Source organism: Muntiacus reevesi, chromosome 1, assembly GCF_963930625.1.
Source record: "Muntiacus reevesi chromosome 1, mMunRee1.1, whole genome shotgun sequence".
Taxonomy (NCBI): Eukaryota; Metazoa; Chordata; class Mammalia; order Artiodactyla; family Cervidae; genus Muntiacus; species Muntiacus reevesi.
This window is the reverse complement of record NC_089249.1, coordinates 221,556,639-221,577,141: the sequence shown is the minus strand read 5'-3', so window position 1 is coordinate 221,577,141 and position 20,503 is coordinate 221,556,639. Positions and strand designations below refer to the sequence as shown.

General features: G+C 55.9%; 2 protein-coding genes across 2 annotated transcripts; one reads left to right on the top strand and one right to left on the bottom strand.

The window, feature by feature from the left end:
- Window positions 1-2,462: 2,462 nt before the first annotated feature.
- On the bottom strand, window positions 2,463-6,162 carry KISS1R (KISS1 receptor). The gene is made up of 5 exons (XM_065935225.1): window positions 5,919-6,162; window positions 5,012-5,136; window positions 4,379-4,514; window positions 3,885-4,117; window positions 2,463-3,674 (listed from the first exon to the last, which is right to left on the bottom strand). Exons 1-5 carry the CDS (start codon window positions 6,160-6,162, stop codon window positions 3,276-3,278), a joined length of 1,137 nt encoding a protein of 378 aa, XP_065791297.1. The 3' UTR covers window positions 2,463-3,275.
- Window positions 6,163-9,867: 3,705 nt separating this feature from the next.
- R3HDM4 (R3H domain containing 4) lies at window positions 9,868-19,666 on the top strand. Its single transcript, XM_065918434.1, has 8 exons — window positions 9,868-10,155; window positions 15,389-15,543; window positions 15,926-16,050; window positions 16,432-16,555; window positions 16,783-16,868; window positions 17,326-17,411; window positions 17,498-17,553; window positions 18,677-19,666. Exons 1-8 carry the CDS (start codon window positions 10,073-10,075, stop codon window positions 18,778-18,780), a joined length of 819 nt encoding a protein of 272 aa, XP_065774506.1. The 5' UTR covers window positions 9,868-10,072; the 3' UTR covers window positions 18,781-19,666.
- The last annotated feature ends 837 nt before the right edge of the window (window positions 19,667-20,503 follow it).

The following is a 20,503-nucleotide window of genomic DNA, read 5'->3' as shown; positions in this document are numbered from 1 at the left end:
TCTGGAGCCCCCGTTTCATTTGTACTCTTGTGTGCCCTTTTCCTTCTCTGCAGTTCAGTCACATGTGCAGGTTTGTGTCTCCACCACATCCAGGGACAGAGTGGCTCCATCACAAAGGTCCCGCATGTTGTCTGCTTCCCATCATCTCTTACCCTGGCCATCCTGCATCTTCTCTCCATTCCATGTTTTTGTTACCTTGAGGAGGTTACACAGATGGAATCACACCTCATGTAACCTTCGCAGGCTTCCTCCCTACACTCAGCGTCATTCCCAGAAATCTGCCGTGGGTATGTGTGTATCAACAGTGTGTTCATAACTTAGAACAGTTGAGCAGTTGTGGATGGACCAGCCCATGGTTTTTTTCAACTACTCACCCACTGAAGGATGTCTGGTTTGTTGACAGTTTGGGAGTATCACAAATAAAGCTGCTATGATCATGTGTGTGTGGTATGGACTGTAACTTCACCTGTCCATGGCTCCTCTGTCCATGGGATTCTCCAGGCAAGAATACTGGAGTGGGTTGCCATGCCCTCCTCCAGGGGATCTTCCCAACCCAGGGATTGAAACTGTGACCCTTATGTCTCCTGCATTGGCAGATGGGTTCTTTATCACTAGTGCCACCTGGGAAGCTATAGTTTTGTGTGAACAGAAGTTTCTATTTCTCTGAGATAGATGCCTAAGAGTCCCCTTGAACTGTTTGCTTATTTTTGGCTGCCCTGGGTCTTCGTTGCTGCTCACGGTCTTCCTCTAGTTGTGGTGAGTGGGGGCTACGGTCTATTGCAGTGCCTTGGCTTCTTATTGTGGTGGCTTCTCGTTGCAGAGCACAGGCTCTAGGGCATGTGGGCTTAGTAATTGTGGTATACAGGCTTAGTTGCTCCTTGGCATGTGGAATCTTCCTGGACCAGGGATCGAACCCATGTCCCCTGCTTCAGAAGGCAGATTCTTGTCCACTGCACCACTAGGGAACTCCTTGTTTGTTTTTTTAATCATTTTTCATAGAGAAATTCTGCCATTCCCTGTATACACACCATCTCTTTTCATCACTCCCACTGAGTGCGGAACCCTGGAGACACACTGGGGACCAATCCAGATACATACCCAGCAAGTACAGCACAGGGATGTCAGAAGTGAGATGGGGCAGCCCTGGGCACAGGTGAGGGGCCTGACCCAGCCTGCTGGGATCCAGGAGGGCTTCCTGGAGGAGGAGGCAGCTGAGCTGAGACTTGATAGATGAGCAAGGGTTAGGGTGACCTGTAGCAACAAGGAACTTGCTTGTGCAAAGGCCACAGGTAAGGGCCTGGACAATTTCAATGTCAGAATGGCCTCCCCTTCTCACATAACATCTCTGCACATTTGGGCTCTTTGGAGACCTAGGATGTTCCCTAATAATTTGGGGGGACAGAGCCCTCCTCGAGATGGGCAGTTGTCCTTCAGGGAGACTAAGCCTGAGGCCTACAGGGACTGATCCTAGCCCTCCCCCCCCACCCCACAGACAAATGCAGTTGAACCCACAATGAGGTGACTCTGCCCCCACACCTTGAATCTGGTTGTGATCCTGACAGCTCCCAACAACTCCCTGCAGCAGGGGTGAGGTTGTGGGCCTTTGGACACTGTGCAGCTCCTCCTCTAATTGGAAGTCTCTGCCCAGGAGGAAGTCCGACTTTCCCCAGACTGCCCTGCTGGGAGGAAGTCCAGGCAGCCATGGAAGTGCACTGGCTACCAGCCTGAGAGCAAAGCCTTCTCTGGCCTTCCCAGTCCAACCACTGTGTTGGCGGCTCCACCCAGTACCACCCATGAATCACAAGAACTTCCTGGCTGGGTCCACTCACCCACAGTACCGTGAGCAATGCTGGGGACACTGATGCTGGGGACTTCCCTGGTGGTCCAGTGGTTAAGACTCCCCCTTATGATGCAGGGGACATGGGTTTTATCCCTGGTCAGGGAACTAAGATACCACATGTTTCAGAGCAACTGAGCTGTGTGCTGCAACTAAGACCCGTTGCAGCAAATAAATATTTTTTTAATTTTTTAATTTACTATTATTATTATTACTATTTTTAGTTCTACCACTTTATTGCTACCAACCCATCTCCCTCCACCCTCGTGCACACATACTCAGTCATGTAACCCCATGAACTGCAGCCCGCCAGACTTCTCTGTCCATGGACTTTTCCAGGCAAGAATACTGGAGTGGGTTACCATTTCCTTCTCCAAGCAAACAAATATTTTTTTTTAATGACACTAGTTTTGAAAAATACAATGATGCTGCTAATGCCTCTTTATTTGGGGGTGTGTTATGCAGCAATAATCCTGCTCCCTTGGATTGTTGTTCAGTCATTAAGTCATGTCTCACTCTTTGTGACCCCATGGAAGCATGCCAGGCTTCCGTGTACTTCACTGTCTCCCAGAGTTTGCTCAAATTCATGTCCATTGAGTCGATGATGCCATCCAGCCATCTCATCCTCTGCCACCTTCTCCTTATGCCTTCAATCTTTCCAGCATCACAGTCTTTTCCAGTGTGTCGGCTCTTCACGTTATATGGTCAAAGTATTGGAGTTCCAGCTTCAGCATCTGTCCTTCCAATAAATATTCAGGGTTAATTTCCTTTAGGATTGACTGGTTTGATCTCCTTGCTGTCCAAGGGGATTTCAAGTCTTCTCCAACACTGCAATTCGAAAGCATCAATTCTAAGGTATTCAGCCTCCTATAAAGATTGTTGCAACTCTCACATCCATACATGACTACTGCAAAAACCTGTTTTGACTATACAGACCTTTGTCTGCAAAGTGATGTCTCTGCTATTTATTCAATGACACCCATGATTTTCCAGCCAGGACTCTGAACACTCACTCACAAGGTACCAAGAAGAATACCTTGTTTCATCCATTATAAGATGGACATCACGTTCACTTTTTAGTATCTCTGAAAATGGCATTTGTACAGGCTTACAATTGTACAGTCATCCACAGGGCAGTGTGTGAAAAGTCCTATTGATGCTTCCTCCAAAGTTCCAGAAAATGTCAGCATCAAAGCATCTTCAATTCAGGAAACACAAATAATAATTACAACATCAACAGTGGCAAACATACAGCAATTTGTATCAAATGTTGCAAGAGGACAAGGCCTTTACACTCTTATGATTTGGGGCAAAAACAGTATAATAGCAGCTGCTATTTAAGCCCGCCTGTTTCAGGGGGCCCATCTCGATCCCTTCAGAGAGGGCTCAGAGAGACACAGCGTGTTCCCTCAGAACGCACAGCCTGCGCAGCCTGGGACTACCGCTGCCTGACTTCGGGGGACCTGGCGTGGCCCAGGCGTCGCAGCTGGGTTTGGCCGGCGGTCGCGAGGTCCGAGGGTCCGGGACGCCAGGGCCGCGGGAGCGGCCGGGGAGCGCAGGGGCAGACGCGGCGGAAGGCCTGGCGGAAGTGGGAGCCCAGGAAGGCGTAGAGCAGTGGGTTCAGCGCCGAGTTGCAGTAGGACATGCAGTGTGCCCAGATCTTGAGCGCGTAGGCGGCGTAACTGCGCGGATGCCAGGCGCCGGCCGGGCCCAGCGCCTGCAGCAGCAGGAACAGCTGGATGGGGCCCCAGCAGGCAGCGAAGAGCAGGACCACGGCCGCCACCAGCCGCGAGACCTTGGCCCGCACGGCACCCGCCCGCTCCGCCAGCAGCTGCCCCTGGGGAAACGGGAGGAGGAAGAGGGAAGGCGAAGGGCCGGCGGCGACGACACCCCTCCTCGGGCGCTCCCCTTCTTGACCCTCTCGAATTACTCCCCAACCCGGCCACCGCCCCACCCCACTCCGTAGATGCGCCTCACTCCCCGCTACTGTACCTCCCCCCACCCTCAGCCAGGCCGAGTCCCGTCCCCGCGCCCACCAGCCGCGCACCTGCAGGGTGCCGTCGGCGGTCGCTGGGCGCACGGCGGCCCGGCCCAAGTGACGTAGCATGGCCCCGTAGCAGGCACAGGTGGCGACCAGCGGCAGCAGGTAGAGCGCCAGCAGGTTGTAGAGCGCGAAGGCTCGCTCGAGGGAGCGGCTGGGGAAGGCCTCGCTGCAGTAGGTGCGCGGTCCGGACGACAGGCGATGTAGGGCGAACACCGGCGCCGACACGACAGCCGAGCCTGCATCAGGGCCCTGCTGAAGACCCTGCCCCGGGGGGACGAGGGGCGCAAGAGGGCCCGGGTCTCCCCGGTGCCTCCCGGGCAGCGGGCCACTGAGCACCTGCTAGGCGCGGGTCCACTTGGGTCCCCGCCCTCAGGCGCCCTTGCAGGGAGCGCTAGTGCGCCCATTTCCCAGATGCACGATCGAGGCAGTGGGAGGGGGTGAGCCCAGGGACGAAGGCTTGTCTCCCCCAGCCCGTGCGACCCCCACACTGAACTCACCCACCCAGATGCCGAGGCTGACTGCCAGCGCCAGGCGGGGCGTGCGGCGGTGCAGGGCGCGCAGCGGGAACACTGTCACGTACCAGCGGTCCACGCTCATGGCGGTCAGGGTGGCGCACGTGGCCTGCACCGAGACCTGGGAAGGCCGGGAGTCCGGCGCGTGGCCCCCTGCCCCGTCAGGGTCTTTCCCTGTCCGCGCCCTCCTTGCGGGTCCCCCACTGTCCAGCCACTCGAGTACAGGCAGGACCTGACCCGGGAAGGTCTCCAGGGCCCACAGTTGAAGGGGCAGGAGAAGGGGATGCCAGAAAGGAGCCCAGGGTGGTGGCGGAGGGAGGACCCTTCGGGAGTAGCCTGAAACCCCCAAGACTGAGACCAGGAGAGGCAGAGCCATCCTAGTAGGATCCCAGTACCTGCCCTAGCCCTGGTGGGTAACCCAGTCCCAGTGCCCGCCCCGCCCACCTCCGCACCGGGTCCCTGGCCCTCACCAGGCCGCAGGGAGGCGGGCCCCGCCCCCACCCAGACTCTGCCCCGCCCACCTCCACAGCAGCCCTTAGCTCGCACCGGCCCGCAGGAGGTCCGACCCCGCCCACACCTAGACTCCGCCCCCGGCCCTCCTGCCCTCAACCCGCGCACCTGCTGGATGTAGTTGAGAAACTTGCACATGAAGTCGCCCAGCACCCAGGCGGGCAGCGGGTAGAGCAGAGCGGTGAATGGCACGCAGCACAGCAGGAACGTTAAGTCCGTGACCGCCAGGTTGGCTGCAGGCCGGGTACGCGCGGGTTCTGAATGTGGGGCGCATCGCCCTAGCCCTTCAGCACCCTGGCCCAGCCTCCTGGGTCTCGCCTTTGTCCGAATGACCAGCAGGGCGGCTCGGGAGGCACCCAGAGAGACCCCAGCATCCGTGGGCAGAGAAGTTGGGCGCTTCCTCTCACTTTTTAATATTTCAAACACCCCTCACCCAGCACCTGCTTTGTAGCCATTCAAGCAGTAATGGGCCGTGCTCACCCCTGTCGAGACTGCAAATAGGCCCTTGCCCTCTGGGCCTCAGTTTTCTCATCTGCAAATTGAGTGGTGCCAGCCAGCAGAGAATGGAGAACACGGACTGAGTGAGTACTCACCGGGGTAGGGCACCCTCATCACACAAATGTATAAACTGAGCCTCTGGGGCAGTGGTTGCCAACTGGGGGCCCGTGGGCCACGCAGTCTTTCCCCCACTCCTTTTATTCATCCCACACGGTGTTATAAGAACCACATTTCAATCGGACATCTTCCTTGAGTGGCAGGGGCCAGAGCTTCATGGACCACCCTTTCCAACCTCCCTTTTAACTACTCTAGTCAGGATGGAACTCTACAACGCCACAATTAGCGACCTCCAGCCTAAGGTACCGGTACAGTAGGGAAAAAGGACCAGGAGCTCTGCAGCGGAGAAATCCCCAATTGAGAGGACCCCGACTCACCGCTAGGGGCGCCCCCCGGCCACTACGCCCTCTCGTAGACCCCCTGAGTGGCCCTCTGGCACCGTGAAGCGCCGGGCGCTCACCGATGTAGAAGTTGGTCACCGTCCGCATCTGCTTGTGGCGGCAGATGACGAAGATGACCAGCGAGTTCCCTGTCAGGCCGAGCAGCATCAGCGCGCCGAAGAAAAGCGGCACCAGCCAGGCGTCCACGGGCCAAGGCGCAGGGATCGCACCGTCCGAGGTGTTGGCGCCACAGCCGGGGCAGACCGTTGTATTGGCCGGCGCCCACCAGGACGCGTTAGGCCCAGACGCGGACAAGCGCTGCATTGCCACCCTCTTCCTCCCGACCACCCTCCGGGATTGCACCCTACGATCGCTGCCGTAACCTTCCCGATCGCCCTCCGGGGATGAGCTACAAGGTCTGGGTCACAGCTTTCCTGGACTCCTCAGCTGCAGCCACTGCGCGTTTATACTCCTCATCCCACCGTGCCCCGCCTTCCCGCCTCTCCTGCAGCCGCTGACCACTCCCTCCCCTGCCTGTGCGCCCTCTGTTCAGCGAAGCAACACCCTGCTCCCGCATCCCGTCCTCCCCCTCCAAGGTAAGGATGAGAGCACAGGAGGAGGACTGGGGAAGGGAGTGTGGAGCCGAGCAGGGGGAGCAGTAGGCTTCCTAGAGGATGCTGTAGACCCGGGAAGGACCCATCCTTACCCTAGGAGACTCACCAGCAAGAAAAGCAGAGGGACAAAGCCCAGAGACTAGGGGATGAGGCCTGTTAGAGGCCATGCCTCTGACCTTCCATGGGGCTGGGGCTCTGGGCTGGTGGTGAGGCCAGCCCTCAGAGGCCTGAGTATCATTGCTGCCAGGGTTTGTCCCAGGACACTGGGGAGCCATGGAAAGTTCAGGGCGAGGGAGGGTTGCCCAGTATCTGGTGGTCAGAAGATGCCTGTTCTTTCACTAACTCAACCTTCCCAAGACTTTGATGCAAATCAGATCCCTAGGGATTGTCCACCTTCACCCTAATGGGCAATCAACTGGCCGCTGTCTGCACTGGGGACACAGTCACCTGTGCTGCTGCTGGTGGGAACCAGGTGGAGGGTAGTTTATAGAGAACTATGTTGATCTCCAAATCCACACTCAGAAATGTATCCGATTTCTGGGGATTTAATAGACTGTGAGGCAGGAAACGGCATGAAGGTGCAGAAGAAAAGATGATGTCCTCTGTGTAAAACAAAGATTAAAAGGCGGAAAAACAATGAAGTATGCACAAAGGACATTCCTGGTGGTCTAGTGGTTAGGAATCTGCCTGCCAATTCAGGGGACACTGGCTTGATCCCTGGTCCATCTGGGAAGACTCCATTTGCCAGGGGGCAACTAAGCCCATGTGCTACAACTACTGAAGCCCAATCTAGAACCTGTGCTTTGCAACAAGAGAAGCCAGCTCAATGAGTAATCTATCTGCAACTAGAGAAAGCCTGAGTGCAGCAACAAAGATCCAGCATAGTAAAAAAATTAATTAATTTTTAAAATGTGCACAGGCTCCAAAGTGCATTAAATATCTCCAAAAGAAAGTACAATGAGCCTGGGATGGGGGGGGAAGGGGGACATTTCTCTGTTCACCCTCTTCATACCTTCAGCATCATGACAATGGCCTAAAAATTCAGAAAAGGGAAAAACATCCTTTTGGGGTGGTATTGGAGGGGCTTTCCCAGTGCCTCAATGGTAAAGAACCCACTTACAATGCAGCAGGTGCAAATTTGATCCCTGGGTAGAGAAGATCCTGTGGAGGAGGGCATGGCAACCTACTCCAGTATTCTCGCCTGAGGAACCCCATGGACAGAGAGACTGGCAGTCTCTCCTACGGACCCCTACAGTCTGAGGGATCACAGAGTTGGACATGACTGAAGTGACTAAGCACGCAAGGGTGGTAATGAGGGTCAGGTCAGCATGAGGAGACCCTGGGATACTTGGAGAGGGGAGGAACTGTTCTGGGGAGGCTGCTCAGCTGCGTGGGCCTGGGAGAGCAGTGAGAAGGGGGCTGGGGCTCTGGGGGCCAGCGGTGGCTCCTGGGCAGGCCAAGGATCTGGGAGGGTGTTAGGAAGGTGATGACAGGGACTTCCCTGGTGGTCCAGTGGTTAAGGCTCTGCGGTTCCACGGCAGGGGATGTAGGTTTGATCCCTGGTTGGGGATCCCAAACGCCCCACTGTGCTGCCCTCCCCACCTCTGCCAAAAAAAAAAAAAAAAAGGGTGAGGAGGGGAATGAGTCAAGGGGAGAAAATAAAAGGGTGAGGACAGAATGAATGAGGCTCAAGAATCAGGTCAAGACCCAGGTTGGCACATTTGTTGAGTGGCTGGTCATCGTGGGCTAGAGTTGGAGACCAAATATCGCCCCTACACCTAGAGACCCTGCCCAAACACTGTCCCCAGAGATCCCATTTCCCATCACCTTGATTCTTTCCCTTATTTCCACATTTATCTACATGAGGTCATACAATGTGTGCTTTCATGGGTCTTGTAATAGTTCCTCCTCCTCTCTCTCTCTCTTTTTGCTTCTCTTGCTCTTTACTTGTTAAAGCAATGTGATAATTGGTCCTGTACAGCTTCCACGAGGCTGGATCTGGGTGGGTTACATCCCTTGGTATCCCATATCATGGTCTTCTGTACATGCGTGCTAAGTTGCTTCAGTTGTGTCTGATTCTTTTCGACCCTATGGACTGTAGCCCACCAGGTTCCTCTGTCCACGGTATTCTCTAGGCAAGAATGCTGGAGTGGGTTGCCATTTCCCTTTCCAAGAGATCTTCCCCACACAGGGATCAAACCTGGGTCTCTTATGTCTAGCTGCATTGGCAGGGGGGTTCTTTACCACTAGCATCACCTGGGAAGGCCCATCATGGTCCTAGTTTCCCACTTTTCTTGTGGAATGAAGGATGGATTCTAGATTCTAGAGCAGGTCTAAGTTTCTGTTCTTAAACCTCCCCTGGCTACCCATTGCCCTTGGGTCAAAAACCAGATCTGCCATTAAAGGACAACCTATGGTCTGTCCCCTCTTCTCTATCTTATTCTGCCCACCACTGACCCCCCCACCCCCATTATCCTGTTCTGGCTATCTGGATGCCCCAGGACCTTTACACTTACTGTTCCTTCTGCCTGCTGCACCCTTCTCACTTGCACATGCTAGTCCTCCTTCCAAAAGTCCTATCTTCCTGATCCCACTCAGGGGAAGGGGTCTGTTTGATTACCACTGGGTCTGGAGACTTAGCCCCTATCTCAGTGACGGTGGGCATTTGTTAAATGAATAAATTCTAAAAGGCAAAGAAAGGTGCCGCTAGCTTTGTTCCTTTTTTTTTTTTTAATGTTTATTTTCTATTTATTTATTTGTCTGCATCAGGTCTTAATTGAGGCAAACAGACTCTAGTTCCCTGACCGGGGATCAAACCTGGACCCTTGCACTGGGCTGGAGGAGTCTCAGCCACAGGACCACCAGAGAAGTCCGTGTTGTATCTTTCAGTTTTGTTCAGTTGCTCAGTCCTGACTCTTTGCGAACCCATGGACTGCAACATGCTAGGCTTCCCTGTCCATCACCAACTCCCAGAGCTTGCTCAAACTCATGTCCATCCAGTCGGTGATGCCATCCCACCATCTCATCCTCTGTCGTCCCCTTCTCCTCCTGCCTTCAATCTTTCCCAGCATCAGGGTCTTTTCCAACGAGTCAGTTCTTCACATCAGGTGGCCAGAGTATTGGAGCTTGAGCTTCAGCATCAGTCCTTTCAACGTTGTATCTTTAGAGTAGAGTAACTGAGGCACTCAGCCGGGATCCGGAGGCTGCTCTTTGAAGGAGGTTCCCAGATGGGGCTGGTGGAAGGAGAGCCCTGCTGCCGCTGGGGGATGGGATGGGGTGGTGTGTGGCACGGGGCACTAGGTCTGTCCAAGCATTTGAAAAGGACGTCCCCTTCCTGCCTCCCTCCCCAGGCCTCCATTTCCTCACGGTCCCCCGGGGGCAGGGGGCCCGGCCCACAGCCCGGCAGCGGCCCCCTGCCTCGGTGTCCCCGTCCTTGCCCCGGGGCTGGGTGTCCCCGGCCCGCTGCGGGGGCCTGGCCGGGACGTGGCCACGGCCCCCGCCCGGCGTGTCCAGCCTCCAGGCTCCGCCTTGGCCCGCCTCCGGGCGCCCGTCACTTCCTGCTCGGCCCGGAGAAGGCCCTGCCGGGCGGCGGCGGCAGCAGCGGCGGCGGCATCCAAGCTATGGTCGTTCTGGAGAACCCTGAGGCCGGTCCCGAGGAAGCAGCGGCGGCGGCTAGGGTCGCCCCGGGCGGGCGGCGGACGCTGTGAGCGCGGCGTGGTGGCGGGCGGGGCGCGCTTCCGGGGCCCCCATCCCTTACCCCTCGCGGGCGGCAGCCCCCGCCCCGCCCCTTTTCCTGGGGGTACCCCACTCGAGTGGAGCTGGGTGGCGAGGGGCTTTGTTGTTACAAGGTGTTCCTGGGGAAACCCCATCCCCATCACGCCTGGGTACTTGCCGAAGCATAGGGGGGCACCCCAGTGTCCGCGTTTGCGGAGCCCCGGGCGCTGGAGTCCCGGAGCCTCAGGGGTCCCAGGCGCCGAATCGCCGGCTCCAGGGAGGCGCTGCCGCTGCGTGCGATGTACCCGTCACCGCGCTGGTGGTGATCTGGAGTTTACCCACTGGCGGCTGTTCGTGTCTCCAAGCTGGGGATTCACCCAGCACCGGTCCTGGGTACCCGTCGGGGTTGTCTGCCCCCAGCTTCCAGGCGGACACCTTCTTTGTTTTTCTCCTGGTGAACATCCAGAAGAAAGGCGGGCTTACACAGCCGGTTAACACGAGGCTGTGTGTCCTGGGACTTAGACTGAAAGCGAGTGGACGACCCCATATGGGTACCCACCCACCTCCGGGGAAGGGGTCGTAGGTTTCTTCCTAACCCGAGTGTTTATGCAGAAATTCCCGCGGTCCACTCGCTTGTGTTCCGTTTCTGCCCCTTCGTGGCCACGTCCAAGCGGCCTGGGCAGGTTAGTACCCGCTGCTGTGCCTCGGCTTCCCCATCTGTAAAATGGAACAACGGGCCCCCTCTCAGAGTGGCTGGGGTCGGTGACCCTGCGATTGGAGGCGCCCAGCAAAGAAGACCATCTGTTCTTTGATAATTATCTTAAATAGCTTACTGTTGTAGGTGTCTTAAAATAATTTTATCACTTTGGTATTTTATGATTGCTTTATTGTATTTTTTATTTGGTGTTATTACTTCCACCCGAGTATTTACCCAGAAGCTATACGGGTGTCTACAGATGTGGTTGTTTACCCCCTTTTAAAGGGCCTTAACCACCCAAAATGGGTAATTTACCTGACAGTAGAGTCCCTCTGGCCTGCCCCCACCCCGCTCACCTCTGTGTCCTGGGTGGGGTGGTGGTTTGCTCCCCCGCTAGCCCCACCCCAACCTGAGTCACCTCCGCTCTGAGCCCTCCTTGGTTTCCTGCTGGGGAAGTAGGTTCCTCTCTGGCCTGTCCCTGGGGGAGGGGCCGGTGCCTGAGAAGGTGTATTTTTGCCCAGAGGAGGGGATGTCAGAGGCCGGTCTCAAAACTGTGGAGCACAGTTGAGGGAGGCCAAGAAGCCTGTCAACCCTCCCCCGGGCCAACCTGCCTTAGCAGCTGTTTCCACTGTCAGGCCCGTCCATCCCTGTTGGATGTTGGCCCCTGGCAGGTGTAGACTTTTCCCCGGGGCCTGCCTGGTCCAGGAAACCTCAGATGCCTGTCTGTGTGGTCAGTTTCCCCATCTGTAAAGTGGTCTCTTTGAGTGGCCAGGGAAGTTGGCCACCCAAATGAATTGGCACTTTGGTGAGTGTAAACAGAAGTTCAGCTATTCATTTAACAAATAGTTCTTGAGCGCCTGCTGGGGGGGCCAGCTGCTGAGGGCCCAGCAGGGGTAGAGAGGGACCCTGTCCTTATCGTTTGGGGTTAGTGAAGTAGGTGAGAACCAGGAGTAAACAAGTGTGAGGGCCAGCTGGTTGTTGATGCCAACTGGTAAAGCCGGAAATGGGGCTGATTGGGCCAGCTTGGGGGCAGGGTGGTTTCTCCCAGGAGGTAACTTTTGAGCCTAGACTGGGAGCCAGGAAAAGGTTGCTTCAGGCAGGAGGCTGAGCACATGCAAATTCCCTGAGGTGGGTTTAAAATGCAGTAAAAGGACTCAGTGCCTGGAGCAGAGGGAGTGAAAGGGAGAGACAGGGTGGGGCATGGATGTCCTGCTATCAGCCCCAAGGCTCCTGCTGGAAGTGCTGGGATCCTAGAGAGCAGTGAGGTCCCAGGAGCCCTGTGGGACTGGGCAAGTGCAGTGCCAGGCCAGGGAGGGGCTGAGCCTTGCCTTGAGGGTGCTGGGGAGCCACAGGTAGTGGTGGAGCTACTAGATCTAGGGCAGGGAGCAGCTAGATCCAAGCACAGTGGGGTGTGGTCTGAGAGGCCCACCAGACCTGAGTTTGAGCCCCTCGCCCCACTGTGGCCCCAGAGGGAAGCAGAGTCTGGTGGCTCGGGAGTGGTCCTGCTCAGACCAGGTTCCAGCCCTGGTTCCACGTTGGGTCCTGAGGTAACGGGGAGCCCCACACCCCAAGGGCCCAAGCTCTCCCTGAGTCCCGCCCAGCTCTGATGTTCCCAACAGCTCCCCCCGGATGTGGTCTTGTTATCAGCCCCACCAGGCACCATCCTGGCATGCGTCCAGCTGCTGGGGTGGAGACACAGGTTTCAGAGCCCTGAGGAGGCCACAGCTGAATCTGGAGCTTGGGGTGTTGGTGCCCAGGCCTCAGGAAGGTCACAGCCAGCCTCAGAGTCATTGACTGTATGCTGACTTGATTTGCCCCATCCTCTCCCAGCTGCTCTCTTTGCAGCTATGGGATCTTGGGATAAAGACTTTGCTCCTTGGTTTGCAAATCTGAATAAAGGGTGTCTGGACAGTAGTATTTGCCTCCTACTGTAACAGTGATTGATTAACTAAGGACTGTCACTTAACCAAGGATGTTGCTGTGATCAATCTTGTGGCTCAGGGGGTGAGCTCCCAGTTACAGGAGGAAACCAAGCAGGTGGCAGCTTGGGGAGAGGTGTGTGCCCTGGTTTCTCTTGGCTCTGAGTGCCCTTCCTGGACTGGCAGGGGGTCATTCTTATCCTCTTTGCAGAAAAAGACCTGAGGCTCTGGGTCACATCGTTAAGTATCATAGCTGGGATTCAAGCTCAAGGCTGATACCAGGCTTGATCCCTGTCTCTGCCTGCATGCTAGTCTCCTATTTTGTTTTTCTTTTTGGCTGCTCAGTGCTTCTTGTGGGATCTTAGTTCCCCAACCAGGGATTGAATCTAGGCCCCAGTAGTGAAAGTGCTTGAATCCTATCCACTGATTGTGTGTCTCCACTGATGGGTACTTGTGCCAGATTAATTTATCCATCAGCTAATTCTTCATAGATTTTTGCCTAACATGTAGTATCATCCATGAAGTCTGCCCCACTCCAACCTCAGGAGACAGAGCTGGGGCTCATCAGGCTGTTTGCTTCCTGATCAAAATGTAACAGGCTTTCTGTCCAGTGCAAAAACTTAACGCTGGGGACTCTGTTTTGTTCAGTGGCTAAGTTGTGTCCGACTCTTTTCGACCTTATGTATGGCCGCATGCCAGTCTTCCCTGTCCTTCACTATCTCCCGGAACTTCCTCAAACTCATGTCCATTGAGTTGGTAATGCCATCCAACCATCTCATCCTCTGCCACCCGCTTCTCCTCCTGCCCTCAATGTTCCTCAGATCAGGGTCTTTTCCAGTAAGAAAGCTCTTCACATAAAGTGGCCAAAGTATTGGAGCTTCAGCTTCACCATCAGTCCTTCCAGTGAATATTCAGGTTTGATTTCTTTTAGGACTGACTGGTTTGATCTCTTTGCAGTCCAGGGGATTCTGAAGTCTTCTCCAAGGCCACAATTCAAAAGCATCAGTTCTTCAGTGCTCAGCCTTCTTTATGGTCCAACTCTCAAACATCCATACATGACTACTAGAAAAGCCATAACTTTGACTATACAGGCCTTTGTTGGCAAAGTGATGTCTTTGCTTTTTAATATGCTGTCTTAGGTTTGTCATAGCTTTCCTTTCAAGGAGTTATATATGTATAAGCCTTAATGAGCATGGGCTTCACTCCTAACTTCTTTGAGGTACCTTGTTTCATATCCTAAGGCTTCATGGCATTTTCTAGCAGCTGTTTGTGCATGAGGGGTCACACTTCTGTTTTAATTTGTGTCTTGAGATCACCCAAACACCAGGAAAATTTGGGTGGAATTCTGGACTCTGGGTTCTACTCAGTCTTGGAATCATGGGGTTTTGTTGGAGACCTGATTGGGTAATTATTTTCTGAGCACCTACTGTATGCTAGACAGGGGTGCAATGGACATCAGACCTTACCTGTGCATGGGGTTTTGTTGGAGACCTGATTGGGTAATTATTTTCTGAGCACCTACTATATGCTAGACAGGGGTGCAATGGACATCAGACCTTACCTGTGCATCAGACCTTACCTGTGCAGGTCATGGTGGGTTGTGGGCAGGGAGGTAAGAGATGCAGTCATCAGGAGAAGAAAGCAGTGAGGGGCTGGGGAGATTTGAACAGAAGGCAAAAGGAGATGGGAGTGAGGAGTGAGGAGCCTGGGGCACGGGCATCCAGTGGGGTGGGGGACAGCCAGCACAGAGGGGGTGCCTGGTGGGCTAGGGCCAGAGTGCAGGGCAAGGAGGAAGGGGGAGTCCTGGCACCCCAGACCCTCCAAGGCTCAGAATCTACCATCAGCCTCTCAGCATGAGGGTTTCTGAGCCTGGTGGGACCCTCCTCTCAGCCCGTAGTCAGGGGCTGACCATGACAACCCTGCAGCTTCTTACCAGGAAGTTTCCATTCAATACCTGCCCCCTCCCTCCCACGTAGCCACCTACTGCCTGGCCCTCACGTCCCCAGTGGGAGGCCTGCCTGGGCCACTAATCCATTTCCAGGATTAGTACCTGTGCTCAGAGGGGGCCACTCTGCCTGCTTTCCCCATCCAGGCCCTGAGCACATAGCAGGGGGGCTCTGGGCGCACAAGGCAGATAGGTTCGGGCAGTGCCTTAGCTTCTGGGGGCTGTTTTCTGGTTTACCTGCTGTCAGAAGCTGGGGGTGGGGGTGGGGGGCAGGTAGGAATGCATCATCAAATTAAATCTCTTGAGAAACTCCCAGAGGAAAGAGACGCGGGCCTCACTGGCTTACAGCTCAAACCTGAAAGCCTGGGAGCACGGAGAGCAGCTCCCTCACCCTCCTCAGCGGCCCCACCAACGTGTGGCTTCCCTTCAGTAAGCCTTGGTTTACTCATCTGTCCTCAGCGGTATCTGCCTCCTGAGCGTTGTGGCACAGTGACATTCTTAGGGTCCAGGGCTTCACGTGCAATGGGGGTGAGCTTCCCACTGCAGAGGGAAACCAAGCCAGGGTGGTTGTGAGATAGCGGCGATGGTAGGGTTCTTCCTGGGGGTCCTGGCCTGTCTTGGCCCTGAGGACTGCCCCCCCCCATCCAAACCCGACCCACAGGCCCCTTCCGGGCTGCCTGCCCGCTCTAGCCAGCTCCCAGGTGAAGAGGCTCTCGGCCTCCCGGCGGAAGCAGCACTTCATCAACCAGGCTGTGCGGAACTCAGACCTCGTGCCCAAGGCCAAGGGGCGGAAGAGCCTCCAGCGCCTGGAGAACAGTGAGCAGGGGTCGAAGGGCGCCTCCTGGGGGCTCCTAGGCCTCAGACAGCAATGCCGTGCATGTTCTGTTATCTGAGACTGGCCCTGAGCTGGAAAATGTGAGGAAGCTCTGGGCATTGGAGCTGGGGCTCTAAAGGTGGTGTAGGAATGCAACAAGCCAAGCCAGGGCGATGTAGGAGGAGTTCTGGAGGCTGGACGGTTCCTGTGTCTTCTGGGAAAGACAGCTGGAGTGTGGAGGAGGGGAGGCTGGTGTGAGCCGGAGAGTAAAGGCCCTAAATATAGAGGTGGGGGGATGGGAGGAAACATGGGCCTCTGGACCCCATGAAGCCTGGGGTGACCCAAATGCAACCCCCAGCCCAGAGACTGTTTGTTTCCATTTAGCACAGTACCTCCTGACCCTGCTGGAGACAGATGGAGGAACACCTGGCCCGGAGGATGGGGACCTGGCACCCCCCGCGGCACCTGGCATCTTTGCAGAAGCCTGCAGCAATGAGACCTATGTGGAGGTGGGGCCCCATGTCCTGCCTGGCTCCCCGCCCCCCCTCCCCCCAAACCACCAGCACTGCCTGCACTGAACCCTCTCTGGTCCCTTGATGAACATCCCTGGGTCTCCCTCAAGAAGCCAGCAACCCCTCCACCCCAGAACCTTCCAGCACCTGAGGTTCGTTTGCTTACCTTGCAATTATTGACAGAATTGGGGAAGTATTTGGTCCATATTGACACCCCACAACACAGATGATCCACGAACTCTTGACCCAGTGGTCAAATGTGTCCACGAGGAGTAATTCCGGGCACTTGTGGCCCCACCATGTGCATTGGCCAAATGGGGGAACTGAGGCTTGAGAGTGCTCAAGTCATCAGTCAGGGCCTGCCTGCCTCTCTTCCAGATCTGGAACGACTTCATGAACCGCTCTGGGGAGGAGCAGGAGCGTGTTCTCCGATACCTGGAGGATGAGAGCAAGACCAAGGCGCGGAGGAGGGGGCCTACCCGCGGGGAAGACAGGCGGAGAGGTGGGTCTGGATCTGGGGTGCAAGTGGCAGGCAGAGGCATGATGGGGGCATGGCCTAGGGTGAGAGGGTGGGGCCAGGGCAGGTGGGGGAGGAGTCTGATGTGTGGGCGGGGGCTTGGTAGATGGGAGGAGCCCGGTGTGGGAGCTTGGTAGATGGGAGGCCAGTGTGGGTGGGGTGGAGCCTGGGGCTCTGCTCCCTCATCTGCCCCACCGCTTGGACTCTCGCAGAGGACCCTGCCTACACGCCCCGGGAGTGTTTCCAGCGCATCAGCAGGCGTCTGCGAGCTGTCCTCAAGCGGAGCCGTATTCCCATGGTGAGTACCAGGCCCCAGCCTTGACCTTGTCTCCTTGCCTCTCTTTGTCTCTGGTCTTTCTTGAAGGCCTTTTTTCTCAGCTTCTCAATTGGGGGCTGGGTTGAAGGGAGACCAGAAACCCAGTGAATGGGGTGTGATGGAGAAGATGGGCAGGATACAGACCAATATGATCAGAGTGCAGGACTCAGCTGGGCAAGGGCTGTCCTTGAAGGTGGGAGCAGCAGGGACAATGAAGTTGGGTACCGAAGGATGTGTAGGAGTTCACCAGGCAGAAGGCTGAGACATTCAAAAGTGAATATGTCTAAGTGCCTGGTATCCTTGGAAACAGTTAAGTAGCTTCATGTAGTGAGTCAGAGGCCACATTTGAACTCAAGGCTTTGGTCTCCAGAGGCTGGCATGGATTTGGGGGGCCAGCGTGCCACAGTTGGCCTGACCGCTGGACCTGTCTCTCCTGCAGGAAACACTAGAGACCTGGGAGGAGCGGCTGCTGAGGTTCTTCTCTGTGTCCCCCCAGGCCGTGTACACGGCCATGCTGGACAACAGGTGAATGTGTGGGGGCAGGTGCAGTGGGCATGCACCCTCCCCACCATGGTGTCCAGCTCAGGCCACTCACCACCCATTCTCTGCAGCTTCGAGAGGCTCCTGCTTCATGCCATCTGCCAATACATGGATCTCATCTCAGCCAGTAAGTACCTGGTGGCCCCTGGGCCCCAGTTAGCTGATTCTATCCCGGGGAAACTGAGGCTGGGCTTACCGGAGTCTGTTCGCCCGGCAACAGGCATCAGGGGAGGAGGGACATCATGAGCACAAAGGTAACAGGGGGATGCTTCCTTAATTCAACAGCAGCTCCTGTACCTCTGTCCCCATGATGGATGATGCTGTGGACACAGATGTGCCTCTGTCTGCATCTTCAGGGGTCTATGTGGAGCCTCCAGGGACCCTGAGATGAGATGAGGGGACCCCAGTGTCTGTAGAGTTTTCACTTAGCTGTACCCTCCCTCCACTGTGGCACAAATGTGACTTTTGGCAAGTCTCCCCTCCAGGGGCCAGCAACCCCTTTTTCAATGGGGATGCTGTTGGGACAAAGTCCCCTCAGGGAGGGTCCTCACAGGCCCTTTGTGGCCCTTGACATCCCACAGGGTCCACGCTCTCCAGGCCTATCTGTCTCCTGCCCAGAGTTGTGGAGGAGACAGTTTCCATGGCAACCCCAAGATGGTTCCTCTCAGGATGACTCTGAGGGAGGTGTAGCCCCAATGCTTGTTTTTGTTCCCAATAACTTGGCATGGAGGGGTTGGGCTGGGGGTGCTTCTCTGCCAGAGTGGGACCCTGGCCTGAACATAGGAGAACGGCTCTGGAATATAGGGATCAAGGGAGAGGGAACAACCAGGGCAGAGGCTGGGAGATGGGCGTAGCTTGGGTTGTGTACCGCTATATTCAGGTTTTGGGGTGACATGTTGGGAAAAGAGAGGTCACTGGGGACTGAGTCACCCAGGGCCTGGAGTTTCCTCTGAGGGGGTGGGAGACCAAAGCGGGCAGGACCCTCGTTTAGTCCCCTTGACACCGGGCCAGTGTGTCTCAGTAGTGCATCTGGGTGTCATTAGGACACAGGATAAGTAACGGGAGAGAAGGGAACAGGCTGGCAGAGGGAAGGCAGGCTGGAAGTAGGAGCTGCTGAATACACTGCCCTGGGACCTGGGGGGGGTGGGGCAACCTAACTCACAGGAACCTCCTGCAGGGTGGGCGAAGGGCTCGGTCCCTGGGTGCCAGCACCCTCGCCTTCTTCCCGATCTTGCCTGTCTCCACTGCAGGCGCCGACCTGGAGGGCAAGCGACAGATGAAGGTCAGCAATCGCCACCTGGACTTCTTGCCGCCAGGGCTGCTCCTGTCCGCCTACCTGGAGCAGCACAGCTGATGGCGGCCCCACCCCCATCCCCACCCCCAGCGCCAAGACCTCCAATACCATCCGCTCAAATATCTTTTATTATTTTTAGAATTTTCCCTTGGAAACGTGCTCTTCCCCTTGGGGTGGCCCCCGCCCCCTCCCCGCCCAGCTTTCCAGATTAAAGCTGGTGGCTGGGCTGCCTGCGCGATCCACCCCTGGGCTCTGACTGGGGAGGAGGCACCCGGCCTGGTCACTTCCCTGCCACTTCCTCAGTCAGCGATTTTGGCCCTGTGTGATGCTTAAGTGAGGAGGGAGAGGCTGGGTTTTTATCATTCTTAATGAATTTGGCATGATTTGTTGTAGATTTTTACATATCCCTTTTGAGAAGAAAAAAACAAAAACTCACCCTAAGTGATAAATTGGGGGGCTTCATTCCAGTCCCTGCTTGACCCTCTCCCAGTTTTTGGCTTGGGTCTCAGGGGAGCCGCCCCTCTTCCCAGGAGTGTAACATTTTTGTGTATGTGTGTGCGCGTGCTTGAGTCTATGTGTTCCCCGCGACCCAGGACAGGAGCTTCATCTTAAAAAATGGTGTCACCCTCTTTGGGGAACGTGTGTTGCCCTCCTGGTGCCCTTTGGTTGCTCTTAGGGCCCCATCTGCTCTACTCACTCGTCTCCCATTGTACTAGGGACATGGGACTTCCAGACAGAAGCCTCCACCCTCAGACTGTCTTCTTCCCCTCTCTGTGTCCTCCGCCCCCAGCTTGGCTCTGGGGTGTCCTTCTGCTGGTCACCCTGGCCTGGCCCAGGAGAGCAGGGCTGGGAGACGGCCCCACTCCCTCCCTTCCACAACCCCCATGGGTGTGGCTAGTTGTGCTTTGGGAAAAGCAGAGTGTTCAATAAATTTCTGGTGCTCTGGTCTCTTGCTCTGGGGTTTTCCCTTGGGGCAGGGCGGGGAATGCTCCAGGCATTCATGATACCCTTGGGTCCTGGTCATTGAGGGATGCAGGCCTTAGAAGAAGGCTGGTGCTGAGACCCCAGGTGGAGGCAGGTGTGTGGGAAGACTCTGCCAGGAGATCCTGGCTCTTGGCTATGCTACCCTTGCTGGTCTCCTCCTGCGTGCCCAGGCTGAAACCCCAACTCTTCAACCTACCACCTGTGTGACCTCCAAATGGTCACTTGTGTGAGCTTCCCGAGTGGCTAAACACAATACACCACACTGCAATTTAAAAACCACAGGAATTTGAGGGATTTCCCTGGTGGTCCAGTGGCTAGGAAGGCACTCCCAGTGGAGGGGGCCTGGGATTGATCCCTGGTCAGGGAAATAGATTGTGCATGCTGCAACTAAGACCTGGCAAAAAAAAAAAAACAACAAAAAGAAACCCAGGAATTTATTGGCACCCAGTTCTAGAGGCCGGAAGTCCAAGATCAAGGTGTCCCAGTGTCCTACTCCCTCTGGAGGCTCCAGGAGAAGATCCTCTCTGCCTCTTCCAGCTTCTAGGGGCTCCAGCCTCCCTTGGCTTGTGACCACATCCTTCAAGCCTTTGATTCTGTCTTCACATGGCTTCCTGCCCATGTCTTCCATCTGTGTGTATCTGGGACTGGCTGTGTGTCCTGCAGGGCCCCTTAGCCTGAGTTTTCTGCTGTTCTCATGGAGCCACACCATGGCTTCCTGCTTTCCTCGCTACTGACCTCTGCTGATCTCCACCTGTCTGAAGGTGGAGTATTTATGTTAATTACTGAAAATTCTCCAGGA